Source organism: Eutrigla gurnardus (genome assembly GCF_963514095.1).
Source record: "Eutrigla gurnardus genome assembly, chromosome: 7".
NCBI classification, from domain to species: Eukaryota; Metazoa; Chordata; class Actinopteri; order Perciformes; family Triglidae; genus Eutrigla; species Eutrigla gurnardus.
In genome coordinates, this window is record NC_139921.1 from 10,733,186 (window position 1) to 10,758,626 (window position 25,441).

General features: G+C 40.5%; 1 protein-coding gene across 4 annotated transcripts; it reads right to left on the minus strand.

Annotated features, from left to right (window-relative positions):
* Positions 1–462: 462 nt before the first annotated feature.
* On the minus strand, positions 463–17,159 carry ldah (lipid droplet associated hydrolase). 4 transcript variants are annotated; one of them, XM_084014072.1, is made up of 7 exons: positions 17,056–17,159; positions 15,172–15,318; positions 14,434–14,568; positions 13,372–13,541; positions 11,470–11,710; positions 4,957–5,039; positions 463–1,277 (listed from the first exon to the last, which is right to left on the minus strand). In XM_084014072.1, exons 2-7 carry the CDS (start codon positions 15,299–15,301, stop codon positions 1,230–1,232), a joined length of 807 nt encoding a protein of 268 aa, XP_083870198.1. In that variant the 5' UTR covers positions 15,302–15,318; positions 17,056–17,159; the 3' UTR covers positions 463–1,229. The 4 variants fall into 4 exon arrangements, with proteins under 4 accessions (XP_083870198.1, XP_083870197.1, XP_083870196.1 ...); XM_084014071.1 differs by having other exon boundaries at positions 466–1,410; positions 17,060–17,096; XM_084014070.1 differs by lacking the exon at positions 17,056–17,159 and adding an exon at positions 16,912–17,049 and having other exon boundaries at positions 466–1,410.
* Positions 17,160–25,441: the final 8,282 nt, after the last annotated feature.

A 25,441-nucleotide genomic window follows, 5' to 3' on the forward strand; every position in this document is an offset into this window, starting at 1 on the left:
GCTGTGTTTCACACAGGACACTCCAATCTGAAGGTTCAGAAACAATTCAATCTGCATCCATGAATTGTTTCATAGTCACAAACCCTGAGGTCCCAACACAATTAAGAATGTTGGCTATTTACAGAACGTCCTCATTGTGACACATTAAGTTGGAATCACATTATTCATTTTTTTAGCCCTACTGAGATATTGAGATATTAAGTCATAATTCTGATTTGTAGTTCTAATTGTGATATATTAAGTTCTCAGTATATGATATTACATCCTAAATGTATAATATTACATTTACTATTATTGTTGGTTGCTTTTTGTAAGCAGACAACATTCAAAGTTGATTGTGATATCTTGAAATGCTGCTTTTTTACCAATAAAATGCCACTTTCCCCATCGGTCTACTAAGGAACTTTAAATGCCCATAATTATGCAGTTTTAAGTTCCAGAAACACCACCTTAAATATCGATTAATTCTACAGTATATTGACTTCTGGTGTAACTATATAGGAGTAGAGGGTCTCCTGAATAATTCTCTTAATTACTCAAATAACGCAGAATAATCCATCTCTCATACATCTAGTCAAATGTTCACTGTTTTACCAAACAGATTTTCACCAAAACACTGCAGACTGTTTTCATAGACTTTCGTTGTTATATTTACCTTCAATTCATCAATACTTTTTTCTTGTTCACAGTAACCCTGGGGAGTAAATAACATACACATTGTCATTTTGGGGCCGAAGTCTACGTTTTAAGTAGGATTCCCAGAAGTTAAACAATCACAATGTCTCCTATTTTAAATAAAAAATATTTTCGTGAGTTCTTACAATGTCTGTTTTTTTTATTTTGAAGTTAGTACACTGCATCATCATAGGTTTATGCATAAGTGAGATATATATTATTGTCCTCTCGCAACAGTTTGGAATTAAATAAGTTTGAAATGTATTTACAAAAATTACATGGTTTGTGTTGATAACCTCAGCCAGCCTTCACTGGCTGAGGTTATCAACACTGTGTTATACTCGTGAACCTCTCAATAACCACCTGTGCCTAAATGTTTTAATCACTTTCTCAATCAACAATAACAAAGAACAATCTGATATTTCACAGTAGCATTGACAGAAGTCAATACAAATAAAACTGAGCTCAGTTCAACTCTCATCAATGATCTCAATGATAAAAGCCCTTCTGGTTGCAGAGTCCTGGTCCCAGTGTTCATGTTAGACAGAATGTCCTCACATCTCCATGTATCCATTCAAATACCATTCTGGCAACTTCTTTTCCTGCATCCAGGACAAAGGCATGGCGGAAGCCGTCATCACACAGTCTGAAATGTCCATGTGGGAAGTCCTGCTTGATGTCATGATAATACTGAACAGGACACCAGTGGTCTGTGGCTCCATAATAAAATAAGAGCTGAAAATGTTGAATATTAGAATTAATACACAATAGCAGCTAAAAAAAACATGTTACAAGTAAACCATTAATTGCTAATTCAAGCATGTTGCTTTATGTTTCATGTGTTTTTCTTTTTCAAATATTCACTAAGTAGCTATTAAAGAGTAACTAAACCCCCAAACCAGCTGAAAACCAGTAATTTATATATATATACATACATATACACATACATACATACACTATATTACCAAAAGTATTCGCTCCCCTCACTTGACTCACATATGAATTTAAGTGACATCCCATTCTTAATCCATAGGATTATGACGTCGGTCCACCCTTTGCAGCTATAACAGCTTTCCACAAGGTTTAGGAGTGTTTTTATGGGACTTTTTGAACATTCTTCCAGAAGCCTATTTGTGAGGTCACACACCGATGTTGGACGGGAAGGCCTGGCTCTCAGTCTCCACTCTAATTCATCCCAAAGATGTTCTATCAGGTTGAGGTCAGGACTATGTGCAGGCCAGTCAAGTTCATCCACACCAAACTCTCTCATCCATGTCTTTATGGACCTTGCTTTCCATGTTGGAACAGGAAGAGGCCATCCCCAAACTGTTCCCACAAAGTTGGGAGCATGGAATTGTCCAACATCTCTTAGTATGCTGAAGCATTCAGAGTTCCTTTCACTGGAACTAAGGGGCCAAGCCCAGCTCCTGAAAATCTCGACCAAGTCCAGCAGTTTAGCTAGATGGCTAACATGCCAAACTCTAAATGAGTAAAATTGAACAATTTAATGCTTCATCCCCACACTGGTGTCACAGTGTAGGAAAGGAATTAGACAATGTCGCTGATTCACCAGATCACCATCCATCCATTTTCTACCGCTTATTTACATTTAGGTCATTTAGCAGACGCTTTTGTCCAAAGCGACTTACAATAAGTACATTTGTCAAAAGAAGGAAACAAAGAAACCACAACGTATCATTGCTGATAAAGTAACAGCTAAAAATAGAACAAGTGTTAGGTCTTCATCTGAGTAAACTAGTACTTCAAGAGCAACAGTGCTACGATCAGAGTGCTATAGGTAAGGTTTTTTTTTTTTTTTTTTTTTGGGGGGGGGGGGGGGGGGGTGTTAGTGGGTCGAGGTGAAGTCTGAACAGGTGAGTCTTGAGCCTTTTTCGGAAAATGGCAAATGACTCTGCTGTCCTGACATTAGTCAGGAGTTCGTTCCACCACTGAGGCGCCAGAACAGAGAAGAGTCTGGACTTTGCTGAGCGACATTTTTTGGATTTCAGCGATGGTGGTACCAGCCGGCCGGCTGAAGTAGAGGAGCGAAGTGCTCGCTTCGGGGCATGAGGTTTGACCAGTGTTTGAAGGTAGACGGGTGCTGTTCCATTGATGGCCCTGAAGGCCAGTGTCATCGTCTTGAATTGGATGCGTGCTGCAACAGGGAGCCAGTGGAGGTCACGGAGGAGGGGGGTCACATGGGAGAATTTGGGTAGATTGAAGATAAGGCGTGCTGCAGCGTTCTGGATACGCTGCAATGGTTTAATCGCAGAGGCCGGGAGTCCGGCCAGGAGAGAGTTGCAGTAGTCAAGGCAGGAGATGACCAGTGCTTGGACCAAGAGTTGCGTTGCATCCTTTGTGAGGAAGGTCCGAATCCTGCGGATATTGTAGAGGGCAAATCTGCAGGATCGGGCCACAGCAGTGATGTTGGGGGTGCAGGATAGTTGGTCATCGAGGATTACACCCAGGTTCCTCGCAGTTGACGACGGCAATACTGTGATACCCTCGACCGACAGGTCCATGCGAGTCTTTCCCTGGGATGAAGAGGAGTTCGGTTTTATTCAGGTTAAGCTTGAGGTGATGTGCAGTTGTCCAGACAGAGATGTCAGCCAGACAGTCCGAGATGCGAGTTGCAATGTGAGTGTCAGAGGATGGGGGAAAAGAGAGGAACAGCTGGGTGTCATCTGCGTAGCAATGGTAGGAGAATCCATGCGATGTGACAACAATGGAACCTAGTGATCTGGTGTATAGTGAGAACAGAAGCGGTCCTAATACTGAGCCTTGAGGGACACCCGTGTCCAGAGAACAGGGTTTGGACATAGAGCCATTCCATGCGACCTGAAAGGTGCGATTTGTCAGGTATGATGTAAACCAGGTGAGAGCAGAGTCAGTTATGCCAAGTTCAGCCAGAGTGGAGAGGAGGATTTGGTGATTGACTGTGTCGAACGCAGCAGATAGGTCGAGGAGAATGAGAACGGAGGAGTGGGACGAGGCTCGGGCGTCTCGCAGGGACTCGGTCACTGTGAGGAGGGCCGTCTCAGTGGAGTGAGCAGTCCTGAATCCTGATTGATTAGGGTCTAGGAGGTTGTTCAGCGAGAGATAGGATGACAGTTGGTTGTAGGTTTTAGAGAGGAATGAAAAAAGAGATACAGGTCTGTAGCTTTGGATGTCAGTAGCGTCTAGGGTGGGTTTTTTAAGGAGAGGCTTCACAGTAGCTGTCTTAAAATCCGCTGGAATGACACCTGAGGTGAGGGAGGAGTTGATCAGGGTGGTGAGGAATGGCAAGATGTCGTGTGAGATGTCCTGGAGAAGAAGGGAGGGAATCGGGTCGAGGGAGCAGGTGGTGGCACGGTTAGATGTAACAAGAACGTCTTCAGAGGTGAGGGGGGTAAAGCTGGTAAGACCATCCGAGTTGAGAGTTGGGGGAGATGTCTTCTGGGAGGGAAAAGGCGTGAACGAGGAGCTGATGTCATTTACTTTCTTGGTAAAGTAAGTTGCAAAGTCATCAGCAGTAAGGGAGGAAGGACACAATGCCTAAACCCAAATCTACAATTAGTTTCTGACTTACCAACAAGAGACAAAGCAGCTTCCTTCCTTTCTCCAGACAAAATGTGGTTTGAAGGAGATTCACTGGCAGTCCTTTAAGTTCTGACTGTGACCCCTCCCTCCAATCAAGTCTATTCACTACAGCTGAGCTGGCTCAAACTTAGTTGATTACTCACTTAGCATAGACAGTTTCACTAGGATTTCAACAACAAGCTATCAACACAAGACTAAATGTTACAACTAGCTTTACTCACACAATGCCTAAACTCAAATCTACAATTAGTTTCTGACTTACCAACAAGAGCCGATCCCAGCTGTCATTGGGTGAAGGCAGGGTACACCCTGGACAGGTCGCCAGTACATTGCAGGGCTGACATGTAGAAACCCTAACCCTAACCATTCACACTCACATTCACACCTACGGGCAATTTAGAGTCATCAATTAACCTATCCCCATCCTGCATGTCTTTGGACTGTGGGAGGAAGCCGGAGAACCCGGAGAGAACCCACGCTTACACGGGGAGAACATGCAAACTCCACACAGAAGGAACCCGGGCCGACCCGGGAACCCAGGACACTCTCGCTGTGAGGCGACAGTGCTACCCACTACACCACCGTGCAGCCCCCGGATCATGTTCCTTTTATGATTTTAATGATACACTCGTTATGGGTTTAGTTACTCTTTAAGTACAGAGAAATGTCATCATGGGATTACACTTCAGGGCCTTTTCTTACCTTTTCAAGGTTTTTTTTGATAGTGATGTTGTCTCTTTCCAGAACCTTCCTCATTTCCTGACCCCCCATGTACATAGCATTGACTACAACAAGAAACAAATCACACACGATATGAAAGGTTATAGTGGGAGACATCAGATATAAATTAAACCAGGTCAATGTTAATAAACGAACACGATATCTGCATTTAATAGCCTTGATTATTTATGTTTCATTAAAATCACTACAAGTTAGCAATGATAATTGTTTATTGTCTTGATAAGTCTTTTACAGTAATTTTCAGTTTATTTTCTTTAATGCATCTTATCATGCATCTACTTTTAGGTTTGCATGAATAGCTATTATATGATTAATTATTAAACATGTAATAGAATAGAAGGAGGAAAGTGGAGTCCTGAAACCTGGACATTAGGTCCTGTTCCCTCATCACCGAGCAATGTGTTTTCTGAATGTTTTTGATTAGATTCTTATAAAGTCTGTGTTTAACACAAGCTGAAGACATTTTAACGTTTTGTTCTACAATATAAAATACGTCAGAAAATACTCCTCTGGTGAATTTTAAATCAGATGACTAAAATGAATTCCTTCCAACACTAGTTTGCCTTTAGTTTATTTGTGATGTGAAGTTATGTGACAGTGGTTTAGTTGCTTTCCAGGCTAATGTTAGCTTTTTACTGCTGACAATTGCATTCACTCTGCAAAAATCATAAAGGTGATGTTCATTTGTGAAGATTATCTAGCTCAGGGGTCTCAGACTTGCAGCCAAACGCTATTTTGCAGCCCCCTACCTCAAATCAAAGCGTGGTGTTTTTCTTCACTTTATCTGCTTGAGTCGTTGCCCTGTGCATTTTGTATTTTTTTTAACAATTGTCGGCTACCATAGCTTAGGCTCATGACAACAACACGAATTAGCAACGTTGGTCACTTGTACCGTAATTTCCGGACTATTGAGCGCACCTGAATATTAGCCGCACCCACTAACATTGGTCCACTGTCACCCATTCGGTAATTTAATTGGTCTGATGTGACAAGGCTAAATGTTTTTTGCGGCATGAAGCTCCTTTGCCTGTAAAAATCCATGAATTAGCTGCATCATTGTTTAAACCATCTTTTTGAGAGCATTGCCTTCCCTGAGTTTTTCAGGGTGTTCAGGCGGATCATGTGCCTTTTTGGCAGCACCTATCTGTGTGAAAAGCTCTTCTCCACAATTAACTTTAAGTCAAAGTTTAGGTCCAAACTTACAGATGAGCATCTTAAAGCCATACTGAGGTTCTCAATTCCTTCCTCCCTCAAGCCAAATGTGGCTCAGCTGTGTTAGCAGACACCCTGCCAAGTCTCTGGCAGCAAGGAGTAGGAGGAAGCAAGAGAAGTCTACATTCTGTTCATGATTGGATCGATTGTACTTTTGAACCCCTTTTTTTGTGGAAAACTTGATGCGGACCAGCCTTACCCAGACTCTACCTCTAGCGGCCCACAGGTAGGTTGAGTTTAAAAAAAAAAATACCAGCAGTTTTTGTGGATGAGGTTTTACACATCGACAATCAATACTATCTGCTAGAGAGAAAATGCAAGAAAAAGGATGAACCTCTCATGCTGTGTTCACACCAAAGGCAAAGTGAATTTTCGCCTTGCACAAATTGTGCACATTTCGTGTATTAGCTTCATTGGTATTGTGTCATTTCATTGACCTGGGATGAAATGGCACAAAAAAAATCACTTTGTGTTTGGGTTGAATACAGCTTCACAAATATTATTAACAGTAGCAAAGACAGAATATATGAATAAGATGATTTGAAAAGGACCCCCCCCCCCCCCTCCCCCATTTATCATTCATGGTTGACAATTTTAGTTTTAATTTATGTAGGATTTCAGAAGTTTTTACAGAAAGACGGATAATTACACTAGTGGTGATAGTGGATAGTAGTCTTTAAAAGCTAAAAACCCTGTCTAGTTTTATTTTGTTATGCCTGTGTTATTTTCAGTGTTATTAATATAATTTCAATTTGTTTTTAGATATACTTTCATGCTGAATTGTTTGAATACAAAGTGCTGTGAAAAAGTATTTGCCCCCTTCCTGATTTCTTCTTTTTTGCATATTTGTCACACTTAATGTTTCAGATCATCAAAATAATTTGAATATAAGACAAATACAATGTGAGTGAACACAAAATACAGATTTGTCATGATTATTTAATTTATTGAAGGTAAAGAGTTATTCCAAACATGTATCAGCCATGTGAATAAATGATTGCCCCCCTTAACCTTACAGGTGGTTGTACCACCCTTGGCAGCTAGAACTGCAATCAAACATTTGCGATAACAGACATGAGTCTTTACATCGCTGTGGAGGAATTTTGGCCCATTCTTCTTTGCAGAATTGTTTTAATTCAGCCACATTGGAGGGATTCCAAGCATGAACTGCCTGTTAAGGTCATGCCACAGCATCTCAATGGGATTTAAGTCAGGAATTTGTCCAAGCCACTCTGAAACCTTCATTTTGGTTTATTTGAGCCATTCAGAGGTGGACTTGCTTGTGTGCTTCAGATCCTGCGGCATAACCCAACTGCACTTGAGCTTTAGGTCACAAACTAATGGGCGGACATTTTCCTTCAGAGTTTTATGGTAGATAGCAGAATTCATGGTTCCATCAACAATCTTAATTCATCCAGGTGAATCAGCAAAGCAGCCCCAGACCATCACACTAAAACCACCGTTTGACTGTTGGTAAGATGTTCTTATTGTGGAATGCTATGTTAGCTTTCTGCCAGATGTAATGGGACCCATTACCTGCCTTTGACTTATCAGTCCATAGAATATTAACCCAAAACTCTTGGGGTACATCAAGATGTTTTTGGCGTTCTTTATGGACAGCAGTGGTTTTCGTCTCACAGCTCTCCCATGGCTGCCATCTTTGCCCAGTGTCCTTCTTATTGTGAAATCATGAACATTGACCTTAACTGAGGCAAGTGAGACCTGCAGATCTTTAGATGTTATTCTGGGCTCCTAAGGGACCACCTGGATGAGTCGTCATTGTGCTCTTGTTGGGAGTTTTGGTAGAAGGCCTGTCCTGAGAAGGTTCACCACTGTTCCATGTTTTCTCCATTTGTTATTAATAACTCTCAATTAGGGATGCAAATTATTGAGTAATTCATTAATCGATAGTTGTTTTATCTTATCGATCGATGATCGATTAATTGATAAGCGGCAATTCTTCTGAGAAGCTGAATTTTCATCTTCCTTATGATATAAAGAAAAAATGCAAATCATATTTTGAATAATTTCATTTTAATGCATCAATTTTGTGAATTTTGAGAACCAAAATATGGCATATCAATTACTGACCAATTTCTTACATACTGCTGGTACTAGAGGTGTGCATCTTCACTGCCCCCACGATTCGATTCGATTACGATTCACCAGGCTACGATGCGATTCGATTCGATTCTACGATGCATCTCGATGCATCTTCTTGATGCATCTCGATGCATTTCATCCTCAATTTTCTATATTACCACACATGGCTTTTTCATCAATTAAAACAGTCAGATAAATATGAACTCTTTATTTAGAAAGCTGCTTTTAAATTCAGATGTTAACAAATTTCACATGTTTTGTTACATTAAGTTTTTTAAGAAAAATATAATTATAGGCCAAGCCGACCAACGTGTTTTAATTTTAATTCCACATTCACGTTAATGACGACGCTATAAAGCCGTAAGTCCTTCACTATAAGCTCCTACACACCGAGGTATCCTCTGGGCTCTCTCGGACTTGGATGGCAACTTTTTTCACGGACTCGTCGATCTTTGGCTGTGCTGGGTCAGTAGTTTTCTTTCCGTTGTGACCAGAGGCTAACATTAGCTCAGCGTGCCATCGGTTAATGTGGTTCCTCATATTAGTGGTGTTACCGAAGTATTTGAATTTAGCGTGGCAAGTTTTACAAATAGCATGGGTCTTGTCCAGTTGTCGTCGCATCCCAGCAACTTCATAAAATCTGAAATGTTTCGAGATATCCGCTTTTAAATTGTGTGGATTTTTTTTATCGCGCATCGGCTACCGCTACTGTGTTCCTCCATGTTATGATGGTGGCTTTACGGTGTTCACTCGCTTGTCCGTCCTTCACCCACAATGCAACTTCCATCCATTTTCTACCGCTTATCCTGTATTCAGGGTCGCGGGGGGGCTGGAGCCGATCCCAGCTGTCATTGGGCGAAGGCACCACAATGCAACTTGAACTTTACAACTTTATTGTCCAGCAGAAACGGGAAACGCAATAAAAATCAATTATGTGACGTTACTGCATCGATTCAGAATCATCCCATTAAGCATCTCGATGCATCTTTGAATCGATTATTTTCTGCACCCCTAGCTGGTACTGATACAAATGTTCACATACTAAATGGGGTTGAGGAGTTTAAGCATTCAAGAAAAGATGAAAACAAAAATGACTAAAACACAGTGCTGAGCCTTTATACTATTAGTTTATTATGACTAATATAAGTGGGTGACTATTCCTCAGCCTTCCTTGGTGTTTTGGTTTTGACTAAAGCCCCGTTACGTCACTACTCGCCCATCTCTGTCAATGGAATGTGAATGTGTTCTAGCGGAATGTGGCCAGGACAGGCGATGCAATGTGTGCGATCGGAGATAAAATCATTTTAACTTTCAAGTAGCGACGTATGTGAACGGGGCTATACGCGCACGCACTGTCAAACTCGGCAGCTGAGGGGAGGTAGGCGCGGGGGACGCCTTGCCATGGCAACGGGGAAAAACAAACGATGATAAGCCAAACCAGCCGCGAGGATTTCCCCTTATAATAAGCGCTGCTGCCCTCCTGTTTAGGCCTATCATTAGAGCCGCTAGTTAAGTCCATTTGCCTTGATAAAATAATTTTGGGCGCACCGCCATAGTCTCGTCAATGTGTGGGAAACACTGCTGTCAGTGTCCCGCTTCTCGTTTGTCTTGTTGTTGTCGTCAGAGCCCTGCTTCGCTTGTGTTCCCGCATGTGCGTCAAGTACGTCTGGCGTCAAGCCCGCCCTCACATGGACTGGTGGGGAATTACGGGTTGAAAACACAATTAATTGCAATTAATTTATTTTAATCGAGTAATTTCTTATCGACTATTAAACGATAATTGATTAATTGTTTGCATCCCTACGCTCAATGTGGTTCGCTGGAGTCCCAGAAACATAGAAATGGCTTTGTAACTGTTGGAGCCATAATATAGTTGTGTCTGTTTTATGTATACACATACAGTACTTGAGTTGTACACAGGGTGGTGCAATGATCGAATTGACCATGTTAGCATGTTGGCGCGCTTTGTTCGGCTGTTCGCTGAAAGGACACTTATGATTTGAATATGGATATGAATGTCAAATAAACGGATCGCCACATCCAAAGATATACAGGTACTTGACATTGGTTTATTTTTAGCCCATAACACGGGTCCGAAACAAGTTCATCCGTTTGCCCCATTTGTGGCTTATTTAATTTGGTTAAAAGTCATTAGAGTAACCCTTTCCAGACTGATAAATTTCCTCATTCATACTTTTGATTGCAGCATCATATGCTGCTTTTTGAGACCGTTTAGCCTGCTTTACATTGCCAGACAGGTTCTATTTGAGTGATGTTTAGATTAAGGTCTGGCAGTAATCATTCCTGGGCCTCTAGTGAAATTGAACCCAATTATCAATTACACTTGGGCTTTTGGTTGGAGTAACCAAGGGGGCGATTACGTTTTCACATAAGGCCCAGCAAGGCTGGATAGTTTTTTCCTTTCAATAAATTAAATAATCATTAAAAACAGCATTTTGTGTTTACTCAGGTTGTCTTTGTCTTATATTAAAATTTGTTTGCTGATCTGAAACATTTAAGTGTGACAAATATGCAAAAAAAAAAAAAAAAAATCAGGGAGGGGGCAAATACTTTTTCACAGCACTGTGAGCAATCCATTTGACTCATTGATTTTTCCGCCATATTTCGAAGGGTTACAGCCATCTTAATATTTTGTGACTAAATGTCTTTTATTTTATTTTATGTTGGCTTTCCTGAAGTTTATTGCTGTTATTTTCAGGTTATGGGTGCAGCCACCAATACATTTATATTTATTCACAATCAGATATTTGTTCTAAATAGTTTAATTGGTGGCCTCTCTAAAGGCTGATCAAGAGCTGCTCAGATGACCAATTCTGAACTGTTTTCATACTCATCTGTCTGCCTTCAAGCCTGTGTGTGTGCGACGGGACTGGTGAATTAGTGTGTGTCCAGCAGTTTCACACACACACACACACACACACCTGCTCTGTCCCATAAAGCTTGCCTATGTATATATGTGTCCTATCTGAACAGTTTAAATGGTTAGTATGTAAATTAACCTGTAGACGGACTTGCATAACTTCTCCATAATCTGTATGAATGGTGGCATTATATGCTTGGACTACAGTAAGACTTATAGCTGGCACTGTAACATTCTCAACAAAAAGTGTACATTATAAACATCAGAGCACAACCAACCTGCACAGTCCCCATTGAGCAGACCTACAGTAGGCCGGACTACAGTGTGGTCTAGAGAGCATATGCCACCAAACAGCAGTTTGATCAGGCTGGCTTTGAGTCCGTCGGGCAGCAGCGAGAGCAGGAAGAGAGGCAGGTAGGCCAGATAACGCATGGAACACAGGAGGGGGGTCATGACCTTCCCCTGAGGAGTCTGAGCCATGCGCTCGATGGTGGGAAACAGCATGACGGCCTTTATGATCTGTACCAGGTTACAAAGGATTAACATCATTTTTTATTTTTTTTTACAATGATTCATGATGGAAATCCCCTGAAAATAAAAAGGTTGTTTCCTGTGTCATGTAATCTGTTCCCCTTATAATATGACAATATATATTTTTCCATCTGGGTATTAAGTAGTGTTGACGATGTATTAAAGTATTGACATTTAAGAGCATTTACGTCTGCATTATCCACATTGTGTTATAAATATACTTAGTGACTGTCCTCTACTGGTTGAAACCAGCTATTGCTATTTAATGACCCTATAAAACCAATGTATCTAATCTCTGCAGACTGTGGAGAATGATTATCATGATAATCATTGAAAGCTTTATAGTAGGCAACTGGACTTGCTTTAGGTTTTTGAAGACATTTCGCCTCTCATCGTTAGGACTTTGATGAGGGCATGTGGGTCCTGAGCCATCAGGTGAGCTTATAATATGGGTGTAAATGGGTGTTGGATGGTCACCTGAGAGTGGTTGAACCATAATAATAAGAACAATAATTCATATAACTTACATAGCACTGTACTTAAAGACACTTAACATTAGATGCTGGACAAATACAAATACAGAATACAAAAATAAAATGAAATACTCAGACATGACCTGGATGACCGAGAATCTTCACAGACATGTTGCTAAGTAACTTGGGATGAACATACTTCGAATGGTACGAATGGAGTATGAGAGGACATCAAAAAACTAGCAGACTTTAAAAACTAGGACAAAATACCCAGGCCCAAGCTGAACAATGTGGTGTATGCAGTCCACTGCAGTGAGGAATGCACTGTACATTGGGGAAACAAAACAACTGCTGCACAAGCAAATGGTACAACACAGGAGAGCCAGTTCCTCAGGTCAGGACTCAGCAGGTCATCTGAATTTTAGGGACAAAGCATAAGCTAATATTAAGGGCCATCATGAATGGTAACTTAAATCATTGTCCAGCTACATGTTAATGTAATGAAGACCAAAGCAAACAATTCATGTGTTCTGTATCTTTTGCATGGAATCTGCAAGCTAGCCAGCTAACTAACTAGCCAGACCCAAAATGAGTAAAATGTAACAATTTATTGCTTCATCCACACACTCGTCACAGTGAAGGAAAGCACATTCCTATCAGCAGATAATAAGTCAATAATGCTGTGTCACCAGATTTTGTAATGTTCTGATGGTTTAATTTCAAATCCACGGTGCGCCAGATAGCTCAGTCGGTAGCGTTGGGGCACCATGTACCAAGGCTAAATCCTAACTGCAGCGGCCCCGAGTTTGAATCTGACCGGTGGCCCTTTCTGTGTGTTGTAGACCACTCTCTCTTCCCCCTTTCACTCTCACACTGTCCTCTCTGAATAAAGGCAAAAGGCCCCCAATTTGTTTTTGTTTTCAAATCCACAGAAAAAAAAGGAAAATGTTGTTTGTAATCGTAATTGTAATGATACCCCGGTTGTGAAAATGAGCCATGGATAGATGTCCACCTGTACATATACAGATACTTTTTTTTCATCTTCTCAAGGGATTTTTTGAATTTCCAGGCAAGAGGAACTTCAGCCAAATGAGAGAGTTTTAGTTACCCTTTAATAACTTTCTAGTCACAGGTGTTACGAATGCCCTCTACTATCATGTGACTGTCATGTCTAACCTTGAGTTCAGGATTTCTCTTCATCATGTCCAGAATAATGTAGCAGCCAATGGAGTGTCCCACCAGCACCAGGCTGGTTTCTCTAGGAACATGTTTCCTGAGGAAGGCCAGCTTGTGTTCAATCTGGCCGTTCAGACCAAACACATCACACTCTGCTGTTGAGTAGGTGTCTGGAAAAAAAACAGGAAAACATCTTAACTGGTGTTTGACTTATACCAGAATATTTCATATTTCTCTATACTGCCTTAATTACGTTTTAAAATAGTAGTAGTAGTAGTAGTATTTCTCTTCCTGTGTGCTTCAATCAGCATGGGAACACTAAGGGCGCACTCACACTAGACCAACCGTACTGCGCCCAGGCACGATGGAGCCTAAAGTCCGGCTTGTTTGGCCAGTGTGAGCGCTCCGTTCCGTACTTAAGAACGGTACTCTTCCTCAGCCCCGGCATGCTTGGAAGAGGTGGATTTGAGTACGGTACATTTCTTGCATGACCACATTCATGGGTACGCAATGTTGACATGACGTAGGCTTTAATTGATAGGCCGTCCCACACATTATCGCTCAGTGTACTAGCTATCGAGACGATTTAAGACTGAAAATGCTGTTGATGAAGTGTAGGACACAGCAGGATTCTGGGTAGAGCTTGGGGCTCAGTGGTGTGAGCGCTATCAGAGTAGAACCGGACCGGTACTTTTATAATAAAAATCCCGCTGTGTGTCTCCGTCCAAAATCTGCTTCCTGCTCACCGAGTCCAGCTCGCTCGTGCTCACATGCTCTAATGCAGGCCGAGTGTTGACTAGAAATATTTGCAGACGCGACTTGTCAGTATAGTTTCAGTCATGTTATCTGTGTTATTCTCTCTTCATCTCTCGTGAGTTGCATTGCGCTTCTTGAAAACAACATGAAGCCATGCGTGTGTCGTATTACGACGTGATGGCGTATGTACGAGAGGCCCGTTTGGGCTAGAGTAGTATGAGTGCAAAACTGCCGGGGCACGGTACGGATTGAATGGCCCCATTGTGAGTGCGCCCTAAATGTAAAGTTGTTCAGAGTACTCCATACCTTCCACCATGTCCAAAGAGTCTGGTGGTACACAGTGGCCAGCATGGCTTACTGCCCAAACTGGGTAGTTGTAACCAAACATACTGTGAAGTGTTTGCACGAAGGTTCTGTAGAAGCCTACTACACCTGGGTTACCTGTATGGAGGACAGTAGAGGGTCATTAAAGGAACAATTCATCCATTTGAATTAGGTTTTGTATCGTTAGAGAGTCTGAACTGAGGGTCAGCATTAAGTGCCAGTCGCAGATTATCAAAGACCTTACAATTTACTGCTTTTTATAAAGAGATCAAATTAGCATTGAGCAGAATTGAGTTTAGCCTATTAGTCTGGCCCTCCACAACAGTCCCCGTTTCTCATGGTACCCCTTGGGAAAATGATTTGCCCATCCCTGATTGATAGGTATGTGTAAATTTACATTTTTAGTTTATTCTATAAACTACTGACAACAAATCTTCCAAAATCAAAATATTGACATTTACTGCATTTCAAAATAACAAAAAAGATCCAGTAATTTCAGACCGCGATTAATGTAAAGAAAACAAGATTATAATTATTTTTAAACAACACTATAGTCATATGAAGAGTTAAGAAATCAATATTTGGTGGAATAACCCTGCTTTAGTTAGTCTTTAAGAACTTTCTAGTCACAGGTGTTACGGATGCCCTCTACTATCATGTAACTGTCATGACTGTTCTACAAACCAGGGTTAAATGTATGAATCCAGAATATGAGCCCACCTGGAATGATGAGAAAAAGCACCTTGTGTCCAGAGTGTAACTGACTAGAGCCACATTTAAGAACCTCTGTGATGGCTCCACAACAGTAGATGAAGTCCGTCTGTGGCTCATCAATCCTCTGTGTCCCCATGTTGTCCTTCTCATTAGCTTTGAGGAAGAAGGGAGAGAATACACCTATTATCACTTTAAAATAAGTCATGTTTTTATACTAGGTCTCACGATACACATTTAAACCAGAATTTTTTGGCAAGGACATTCAGTTTGGTATGCCTCATCCTTTCAGTACCACTTGTGACACAAAGAGCTTTTTGTTGTTACTCCTTGTACACACAGAACATCAATTCTGGAGCATGAGTATTACACAGAAAATTTTCGCAGCACACCATTTGTTGTTGTTGTTGCTGTAATGTGCTAGTTGATTTAGCCCAGTTAACTGGGATAATTAAGCTTAATGGACCACATAACTGTGTTTCAGTTTAACACTGTTAAACTGAAATCTTGTTAATTTGTGGATAATCTTCAAACGACTTTGTCACTAGAATGTGATTAGCAGAACGAAACAAAAATAGACTGGACGGCAAGACCTTCTTGGCAGAGCGTTAAAGGAGTCATCACCAGGAAATCGCAATTTCTCTTGTTAAAACATGCATATCTGTGTTTGACCTCAGTTGAAACTTGCCTGAAAGGCTGGAGTTTGAAAGTGGCGCCGTTTTTTCGCTTCTGCTCTTTTTCCGAACAGGAATAGCACACAAGGGTGTGCATTCCTAAAGCACGAGATTTTGATTCTGCGCCTTCGGTGACGTCACCGTGGCGGCTACTTGCATAAGCCCACCCCTCTTTTACCACCCAACCCCGCCCCGTCCGCTACCTGAAATCGCCGAAGCGCCGCCATTATGTTTTGGAGTCTGCATGCAGGCAAGCCCCCCCCCGGCTCTGTCCTTCCTGCGGCGAATCAACGCGCGCCTCATTACATATTATACAATGCACATCCGGACCAGTCAAAACCTCGCGCGTAATCTCGCGTGATAAAATCGCGGTACGAAAAAGGGTCAGAACAAGCTCAATGTTTGATTAAATTTTTTTTTTTTTTTTCTAATAAGTTTTACGAATTGATCCAAGGGGGGCTGGATACGTATAAAACCAGGTTATGACTCCTTTAAGGAAGCCTCCTACTGCAGATTCACACCAAGGAAATGTAATGAATAATGCTATAGTCTGTTTATCACTGTGTATATATGATGAAACCATCATAGACGATAGAGAATTAAAGCATATGGTCAAAGGGCTTGAGTGGCTACATTGTATGTTCAGATGAGCATTTTAGTCAAGTCTGTTGTGCACCCTGTTTCCTATAAATACATACTAACAAATAAAGAATGTTTTTTAACTGACTCTAATAATAGCTTTATCAACAAGGTCCAAAGGTCAAATATTTCTTCCACGTCAAAGGTGAAAAAGTGTGTCTGCGGTCATATTCAAAGCCTAATTTAAAATACTAACGTTAAGACGTTATAGATTTCCACATGTCGAGGCTTATTTGAACAAACATGTACACTCAGTCGCGTTTTCAATGGCAAGCTTTCAAAGAGAACCGGACCAGCCGGCATTCAAGTTGAATATAATTATTGCTCATTTGTTTTTAGCAGTATTTACAGAATAATAATATTCATTCAGACACATGTTATAAGACATTCATGTCACTATAACAATATAAAGCAGTGTTAAATTGACAGGTTTTACCTAGGAGTCTGGCGTAAAAGTAACACGAGCATTGCTGAAATTAGTTACAATTAACGTTACAATGTCACAGTACTGAGTGACGTTAGCTTGTATCTTAGATGCTGGTTTTCCGACGCTGTTTGACAAGTATAACGTGTGTTGTACCTACATCGAATAGATTCACTGGTGTCTCCCGTTTGCTCAATGTGAGGACTTCCTGCTTGATTCTGTTTGGGCAGCTTCTTCTTTTAGTTTAGAGCAGGTTGCAGCCATCGCTTTTAAAGTGCATACCGCCACCTACAGTACCGGAGTACGTATAATGCGACATTATCTCTGGACTGCTTTACATCATTAGGCTTCAATTAAATATATTAAAAAATAATAATCAACAAAAACCAACAACAACAAAGAAAATTATTCACTAAGAACTTCTGTGTGCCCTGTTCCCCCACCCTGGTGTTCCCATAATACCCACAAGGTTCCATTCTCTTCCTGCCATACCATCTTTTGAACTAGTGTCCTCTCTCTTTCTACTGCCCACAGTGCATAAGCGCATTCTCTGTAACTTTACATTCGGAGTATTCATCTGATATACCTTTCTCAAGTAGAAATAATGTGTGGTCAAACCTTATAGTTAAAACTGTCGCCTCCCTTCTGTTTCCTCTAAACACACCCTGCACACCGTTATCCCTATTCCATATATCCTGCCATTTCTTAATTTTTTGTTTCTTGAGCATCGCCTTAGCTTCTCCTCTACCAAAAGGTATAACGTATCTCAACCCGATTGCTTTTTTTGCCTATTTCATCTGCACCTTCATTCCCTTTTATGCTGACAAAGCAGGTGCCAGCAGAATTGCACGCCCACCCCTTGACTATGTAATCTAAATAAACTTGCTGAATTTCTAGCATTATATTCTCTGTTAGAATTCATACTGAGAAGGACTGCTACTGAATCAACACAACATACCACTCTGTCTGACTACTTCTTCCACAAACTGTAGGCCAATGATGACCACCATCATTTCTGCTGCACAAACTGACAGCTGTATGTTCTTTTTACATATTTAAAGACCCTCTCCAGGCATGTTTTTAAGTATATAAAAATAATCTGCAATGCCTAATATTTTGTTTAACATTGTTTCCCCAAATAAAAAGTAAAAAAAGAAAAAACTCTGAAATTGGGCTCGGAGGACATCCACTGCTCTCTCCTCATGAAGGAATTCTGAGACACTGAATATTCATGATATGCATATATATATATATATATATATATATATATATATATATATATATATATAACATATCTCTTTGGTTTGCTGCTGTGTTCTATCGCTTGAGCACCATAGTCACGTTGATTTTGTTGTCCGACTTGACGGCGTTTGGCTGCCGGCTCTTTTAGAGCCCGCCCCCTCAGACACCTGCAGCTCTCGTCGGCATGATAAGTCAAGTCAAGTCAAGCCGAGACCATCCCGAACAAGCCTACTGATTGGTTGGGTGTACTAGAGACGTACATAATCTCGCTTGCCAGGATTCGTTTGAATTTCAAATTTCACAGAGGTGCACAGAAATCTCCTCCTTCAGGAGAGGAATGTGAAAACACCTCTCTCGTGACAAAATCTGCTCAGATACAAGTCACTATAGTCATTGTCAGACATTTTAGGGGACAGAAAAATAAGAAAAACACATTTTTGAGTGAAGGGGGACTTTAACATTCATTGATAGTATATAAATTCCTAGGCCTACTTTTTTTACCCATCTGTATACATATGTAAATAACTGTAGTATTTGGTTCCTTCATATTTGTACTTACCAGATGCCAGATGTCCCATCTCACTCTTTTCCCATTTTCTCTTCAATTCCATTATATTTTAATCAATTGGAATTGCCAGAGGATTACTAATAGGGGTAGGGAAGTTAAATCAAGTATTTCCCATCCTACATTCCTTTGAGTCATCCTTCGTTACCTAGCCAAAGCCATTACTTCGGAATCTGCTGTATTCACAGCATTTCTGAATTAGACGGCTCCAATATGTAAGAAAAAGTTTATCCCTTCTTAGATCTAATGGTACAATTCTATCTGCATTGCCCCAGGCGTTGACCTGCATGACTTTGCATGACTTGTTTGTCAGCTCCCCATTCTTGCCCAACCACTACTCATTATCTCAAGTTAACAACTATTTACATTTCTATTCTACTTTTTCAACATATAACATCCATATAACTTCATGATCTGTCTATCTATCCCTTTCCTTTTAGTTTAAGAGTGTGTAGCAAGACAAGGGTACTTACAGAAAGCTAAAAGCCCAAACTATAAGACCACTGCTTTATTTTTCTTATTGCTTCCTTGATTTGACCTAATGTACTGTCTCGTCTCCTGGCACATATGGCCCCATCATCATAGAGAGCTGACTCAATCCTTCAATCTAGATTAACGAAAATATTGTGAATCATTATATTGAATAAAACTGGACTAATGCACTGTGGTATTCTACTAGTAATTTCAAATTCATCGGACAACTTTTCCCTAAATCTTCGTTTAGACAGAAAATCTAAAACCCAATTGTAGAATCTTCCTCTTATTCCCATCCTGTTCAATTTTATGAACAACCCTTCCCTCCACATGGAATCACACGCCTTTTCTTGATTTTAAACTTTCTCTCTATCTCATTATTTACTTTTACGACAGCATCCATTGTTGACCGTCATTTGGACCATTTTGACATTGTCCTCAAGACGAGACGCAACGAAAATTCTGGTCATGTGACGATCACGATAATTAAAATATAATGCAATATTGTAGACGAATAAAAACGAGACTAAATATGTGGTTTACAAAATAAAAACTATGCATTTTCGTTGACCAAAACGAGGCGAGACGAAATGTTATAACGTTGTTTGGTCTCGTTTAGTTGCTCGTTGGAGATGAACTGCGCCTCGCCTGGAAAGCAGACGAGACGGAGCAGTAGAAGGCGGAGCCTAAACGCTGCGCTCCAGTCGGACAGTTTCCATCGGCCTTCGAAAATTTGATAGGATGTCGTAGAAAAAATGACATCCTGTTAGACGCGATCTGTAGGCTATCTGTAGTTTGTGACCACATTCGCATTTATTTATAAATATCTGTGGAAATCAGAATCAGAATACTTTAGTAACCCCTCGGGAAGTTTAACAGCTGCAGTTGCTACAAGAGAAGAAAGAGAGTCAAATAAGTATAAAAATATAAAGTATAAAATAATGCCAATAACTATTACTAGTATATAATATATATATATATAACAAGATAACCTTGTTTGAATTGTGAAATGGGTTTTGCTAAATACAATCTTTGACTAAACTAGACTAAAATGTCATCAGTTTTCGTCGACCAAAACCAGACTAAAATAAGACTAAAATGCTCAGACTTTTAGTCGACTGAAACTTGACTAGACTAAAAATAGTATGAACATGACTAAAACTAATAAAAACTAAAATGGTAGCTTGAGACAAAGACTAGACTAAAACTAAAAGTAAAACGGGCCACCAAAAACAACACTACGTTCTACATAACTATGGAGGTAGATTTGTGTCTTTATTATTCAATCAAAAAAAAGGTTGCTTCAATCAAAATATATATTTTCAATCAAAAAAACCCTTTTCAATCAAAGAAAAAAAGTGTTTGAATGCAAAAATATTTTTGAGACTCAAAAAAATGCATTTGAACACTGTTTTTCTTTGATTGAAAATGTTTTCTTTGATAGAAGTGAAGTTTTTTTTGTTTGAAGCAACTTTTTTGATTGAAGTAATGTTGTTTTGTGTTTGGGCCATATTATGGGTAGGACATTTGTGTCTTTATAATTCAATCAAAAAAGAAGTTGCTTCAAACAAAAAAAAAATATTTTCAATAAAAAAAGCACTTCAATAAAAAAAAAACGTTTTCAATAATAGAAAAAAAGTTTTTGAATGCAAAAAAACATTTGAGACTCAAAAAATTGCATTTGAACACTGTTTTTTTTATTGAAAATGTTTTCTTTGATTGAAGTAATCTTTTTTGTCTTTGGGCCATATTATGGTAGGACATTTGTGTCTTAATTATTCAATCCCAAAAAAGTTACTTCAATCAAAAAAAAGATTTTCAATCAAAGGAAAAACTCAAATATAAAAAATCATTTGAAGTGTATTTTTTTCGATTTTAAGTTTTTTGAATGAAGTGAAGAAAGTTTTGAAGTCGTTTTTTTTTTTTTGAATGAAGTGAAAAAAGTTTTGAAGTCGTTTTTTCTTTGATTGAATCATTTTGACACAAACGTCCCGCAGTGGGCGGGTGCTTCCCCATTGGTCAGACAGGTTTGAGTGACATGACAAGTGTCTACACCAACGACGTCTTTCTGACAAGTCACAGTCGCCAGAAAGCCAGGGAGCAGTGTTGGAGTTGTTGGTAAGTAGATAAAACAGTATTAAAATGATTGGTGTCATTAGCCTACTCTGTTTGACATTTCGATTAAACATAAAGCATGCTAACTTAGTTCACGTTGACTAATTTGTGTGATGGTGCTGGATATCCAACGCCGTCATATTGTCAGGCAGGCTAGCGGGGTGCGCTAGCGGCTAACGGCTAGCTGATAACGTTAGCCGATGGCCCTGCACGCTGAATGAATTGTTTATTTCACTTAAGTACAGAGGCTTGCTATGTGCTAGTGCTATGTTACGTTATAATAAGTAACGTCATTAGTGGTCAAACAACAGTCTACAGGCCAACTGTTGCCCGCAGCGCTGCCTGTTTAGCAGCAACAGGTCATGCAGAGCCTGAGTCTAGCTTCGCACAGAGCCCACAGGATTACAGCTATTTGACTATCCCGCTCTCTCTCTCGCTCACGGGTAGTGGTCTCCCCACCACCACACATACAGGCAGTCAATCGCTCACAGACACAGAGGCAGATGCTTTTATTTTGAGAGCGGGACATACATATGCCGTCCAGTATGTATATTCTGTTGCTCGGTGCGCTAACTAGCTGTGTCAGGCATTATTTATCAGTAGCCTAACGCACAACTATATGCAAATCTGGCAGTTCAATAAAGTGATGCTTATTGTCAGACATAGTGTCCAAGTAGTTACTAGCTTAAAGTATAAGCAGTATTGATATCGATACGGGTATTGCTGCACTCTCAATTATAACTGCTCAGTAGTGTCATATAGTTATTTTACTAGTTACTATACAAGCCATCAATTTTGATGGCTTGTAGTGTAACCGTTAAGCATAATGGCATTAATGCTAAATAGAGTGTACACTTAGCCAGATATTTTTTATTTATTTTATTTTTTTTAAAGTAGCTAACTAGCTAAAGCCTTAAGTAGCTGAAATTAAGTTGTCTCGTGTCTCTGTCTGCAGCAAAACAAGTTTTGTCCCTTGTCCTGCTGCTGATCCTCCATTTTGGGGTCGTACTACTACTACCGCAGGTAATGCACTGACTATCTCATACAAGTACACTTTAAAAAGCCTTACTATCACTTCAAAATACAATTTGAGACACAGTAAACACCACTGTCCTATTTTTGAAAGTTGTTGCTTGACCTTGTAGGCTATTCCCCACAAGTTCTAGGTGCCCAGTCAAATCAACACACACAATAAGATAAAAACAGCACTTTATAGGCACCTTCAGCTTAGTGTCTTGATACATAATCCAACTCAAAAGACAGAACATCTCTTCACTTCTGTCCTCTCTTCTCTCCTCTAGTGCGTAGTCTTCATATTGTATTCCCAATTACCTTGGCTGACACACACACACACACTCACTCACTCACTCACTCACTCACTCACTCACTCACTCACACATACAGATGAACTTGTATTCAGATGAGTAAATGTACCTTCCTGTTTAAAGGTTCACCTGATCCTGAGGATTTTTTTTACCTTCAGCAAACCTCTTTTCCACAGACCACCCAAGCTGTCATGTAAGTTAACTGATTTTCATGCTATGGGGATTTTTTGGCCCTTCTTCTCAGCCATATACATGAATTTCAAAAAGCTGTGTTAAAATATTGCTCCTCTTATTCTGCTAAATTTTAATTTGCAGGCATCCAATGGCACAACAGCTGTTACTGAGGTTAAGGGATAGGTTGGTTTCTGTCATCAATAGAGTACCCATTGATTTTGAGTACCTCCTGTTTGTGTGCACTCAAGAGTTGCAGTTTATTCAAGCTGGCACACAATATATGGATATTCCTGCAGAGCTGGCTGATGGTCTGCAACAGTTGACTTTAGTGCTCAGTTCACATCTGTCACAGAATCCTGTTCCTCCACTATTTAATGATGTAGCCACCACTTGTTGGAGTGGGAATGTAGGACGGCCAGAACTACAAATGAGTCGTGACACACTACAGATGCTGCTGGATACCTCTTTACCTCTAGTTCATTTAGCAGAAATGCATGGCATTTCCCGGTCAACCCTTTACAGAAAAATGAAGGACCACAACATGTCAGCGAGGGCATGCTATTCTGTAATTTCCGATGAAGAAGTAGACCAGAAAGTCAGGGCCATTAAGGCAAGGATGCCGCATGCAGGCTACAGAATGGTCAAAGGAAGTCTCCAAGCAATGGGCCTTCGTCTTCAATGGAAAAGAGTGAGGCTGTCGTTGCAGCGTATAGATGGTGCAGGTATCATTGCCAGGATGATCCAGCTTCGTTGCATTGCTCGACGAAGCTACTCTGTTCCTGCTCCCCTGTCTCTCGTCCACATTGATACAAATCATAAACTGATAAGGTAAATGAATGTCTTGTTTGGCAGAACTTATTTTACGTTTGTATGACATTGCTTGTTGACCAATTTACTGTGTTGTATGATGTGGGAGTTCTACATGAGCCTGTAATACACAATGAATTATATATTTTTTCAAATGCATTTTTTAAAGGTATAACATCGTCATCTTTGGAGGAATAGATGGATTTTCCAGGAAGGTAGATATTTAATTTTCTATTAATTCACAACATATTTACCCTCATGAACAACTCCAAAACATACATGGTATGCATCTACCTCTTTCATAGATTTTGTATCTGGATGCAGCTGCTAACAACAAAGCAGCAACTGCTTTTGGATTCTTCATGGAGGGTGTTCAGAGAAATGGATGGCCCTCAAGGTATATATTCAAATTGCAGGAGAAACAAAAGAATGACGTGCTGCTGTAGAATATGAAGTTATGTCATATATGGGGGTGGAAAGCATTTGCTTTTCTTTCAGAGTGACAGCTGATCAAGGCGTGGAAAATGTCGACATAGCCAGGTGCATGTTTACTGTCCGAGGAACAGGCCGTGGAAGCGTTTATTGCAGGCAAAAGTGTCCATAACCAGAGGTAATTAAATGAACTTGTCTTATCTAAACTTGACATCTGCTTTTTTGATAATCCTACTCAGAGTGGTCGAGTAAGCAGTGCAACAATAGACCATTTTTTATAGCAGTTACTTTGACAGAACTTAAGGTAAACTTGTATTTTATTAATGTGACTGACAGGAAGCATTAATTACGTAATCAATTTGTGTCCATTTGTTGGTCAATCATGTGTCAGTCTGACTGGATGTTGGTTTACCCTCTTCTGTCAAGATGGCTGCTTTCAACAAGCTCCATGGCATGCTGTTGGCAGTCATCTCTTATATTGAACAGCGGTGACAAAACTTGGCACAGATTTTAGCTCGCTCTCTCCTGTTGGGACCTCACTAGAAGGACTACACAATGCGGCCTACAGAAGCCTACACATGCGGCCAGGACAAAGGGACAAAGGGGATTAAAAACTACACCGCCATTTTAGTTTCACTTCTCACCCAGGTGAGGAATGTGACGTCACAACGGGCGCCCCAGGGGGTCCCCTGGAGCGGCCTGAGCTTTATAAACCGAAGCCGCCCGGAGAACGCTCTCTTATTCACTCTTACTCTCTGGCTCCCACTCCTACCCGGGCGCTGGTTCGAGCGCTTCCATCGCAACACCACGTTGCCACGGGAGGCGACCCCTCCACCAACAGGAGGTGGACACGGCCCCGCAGCGCACCGTTGCAACAAGAGGAACCAAGGCTTTGTTAATTGCAGTGTTATTGATTGTGATCATTATTACTGATTTTAATAAATCTTATTATATTATAACTAGCGGTCTCTTGTGCTTGTTGTGTATATGTCACTGGATAACAGCAGGTTGTGAAGGCTAGTGCTTGAATTTCACGCCTTTTTAATTGTTCGATTGGTTTTGTACTCCTATGCCAATGATCACGATGACAGCCTATGCGTAAATGGACAGACACCACTCAGCTTTGAATGAAGGTAACTAACACATGGTTACTCACATACACCATGAAATTAAAAAAACCTAAAACCTGATTACTATAACTTATATAACTATTTGTTCTGCTCGACCCTCCCCCCTTTCAACAGCATAAAGAGCAACAGTATAACCCACTGCAGCCCTAACACGCCTGGGGCTGCATGACGGATAACTACGCCACCTTATAGATCACCTCCTGGGGCTCGCTGGCTGTCTACAAGTTCATCAATGTCCTCTTCTGCCTCCCTGGCTTCCTGTTCCTGTTAAGAAGTCC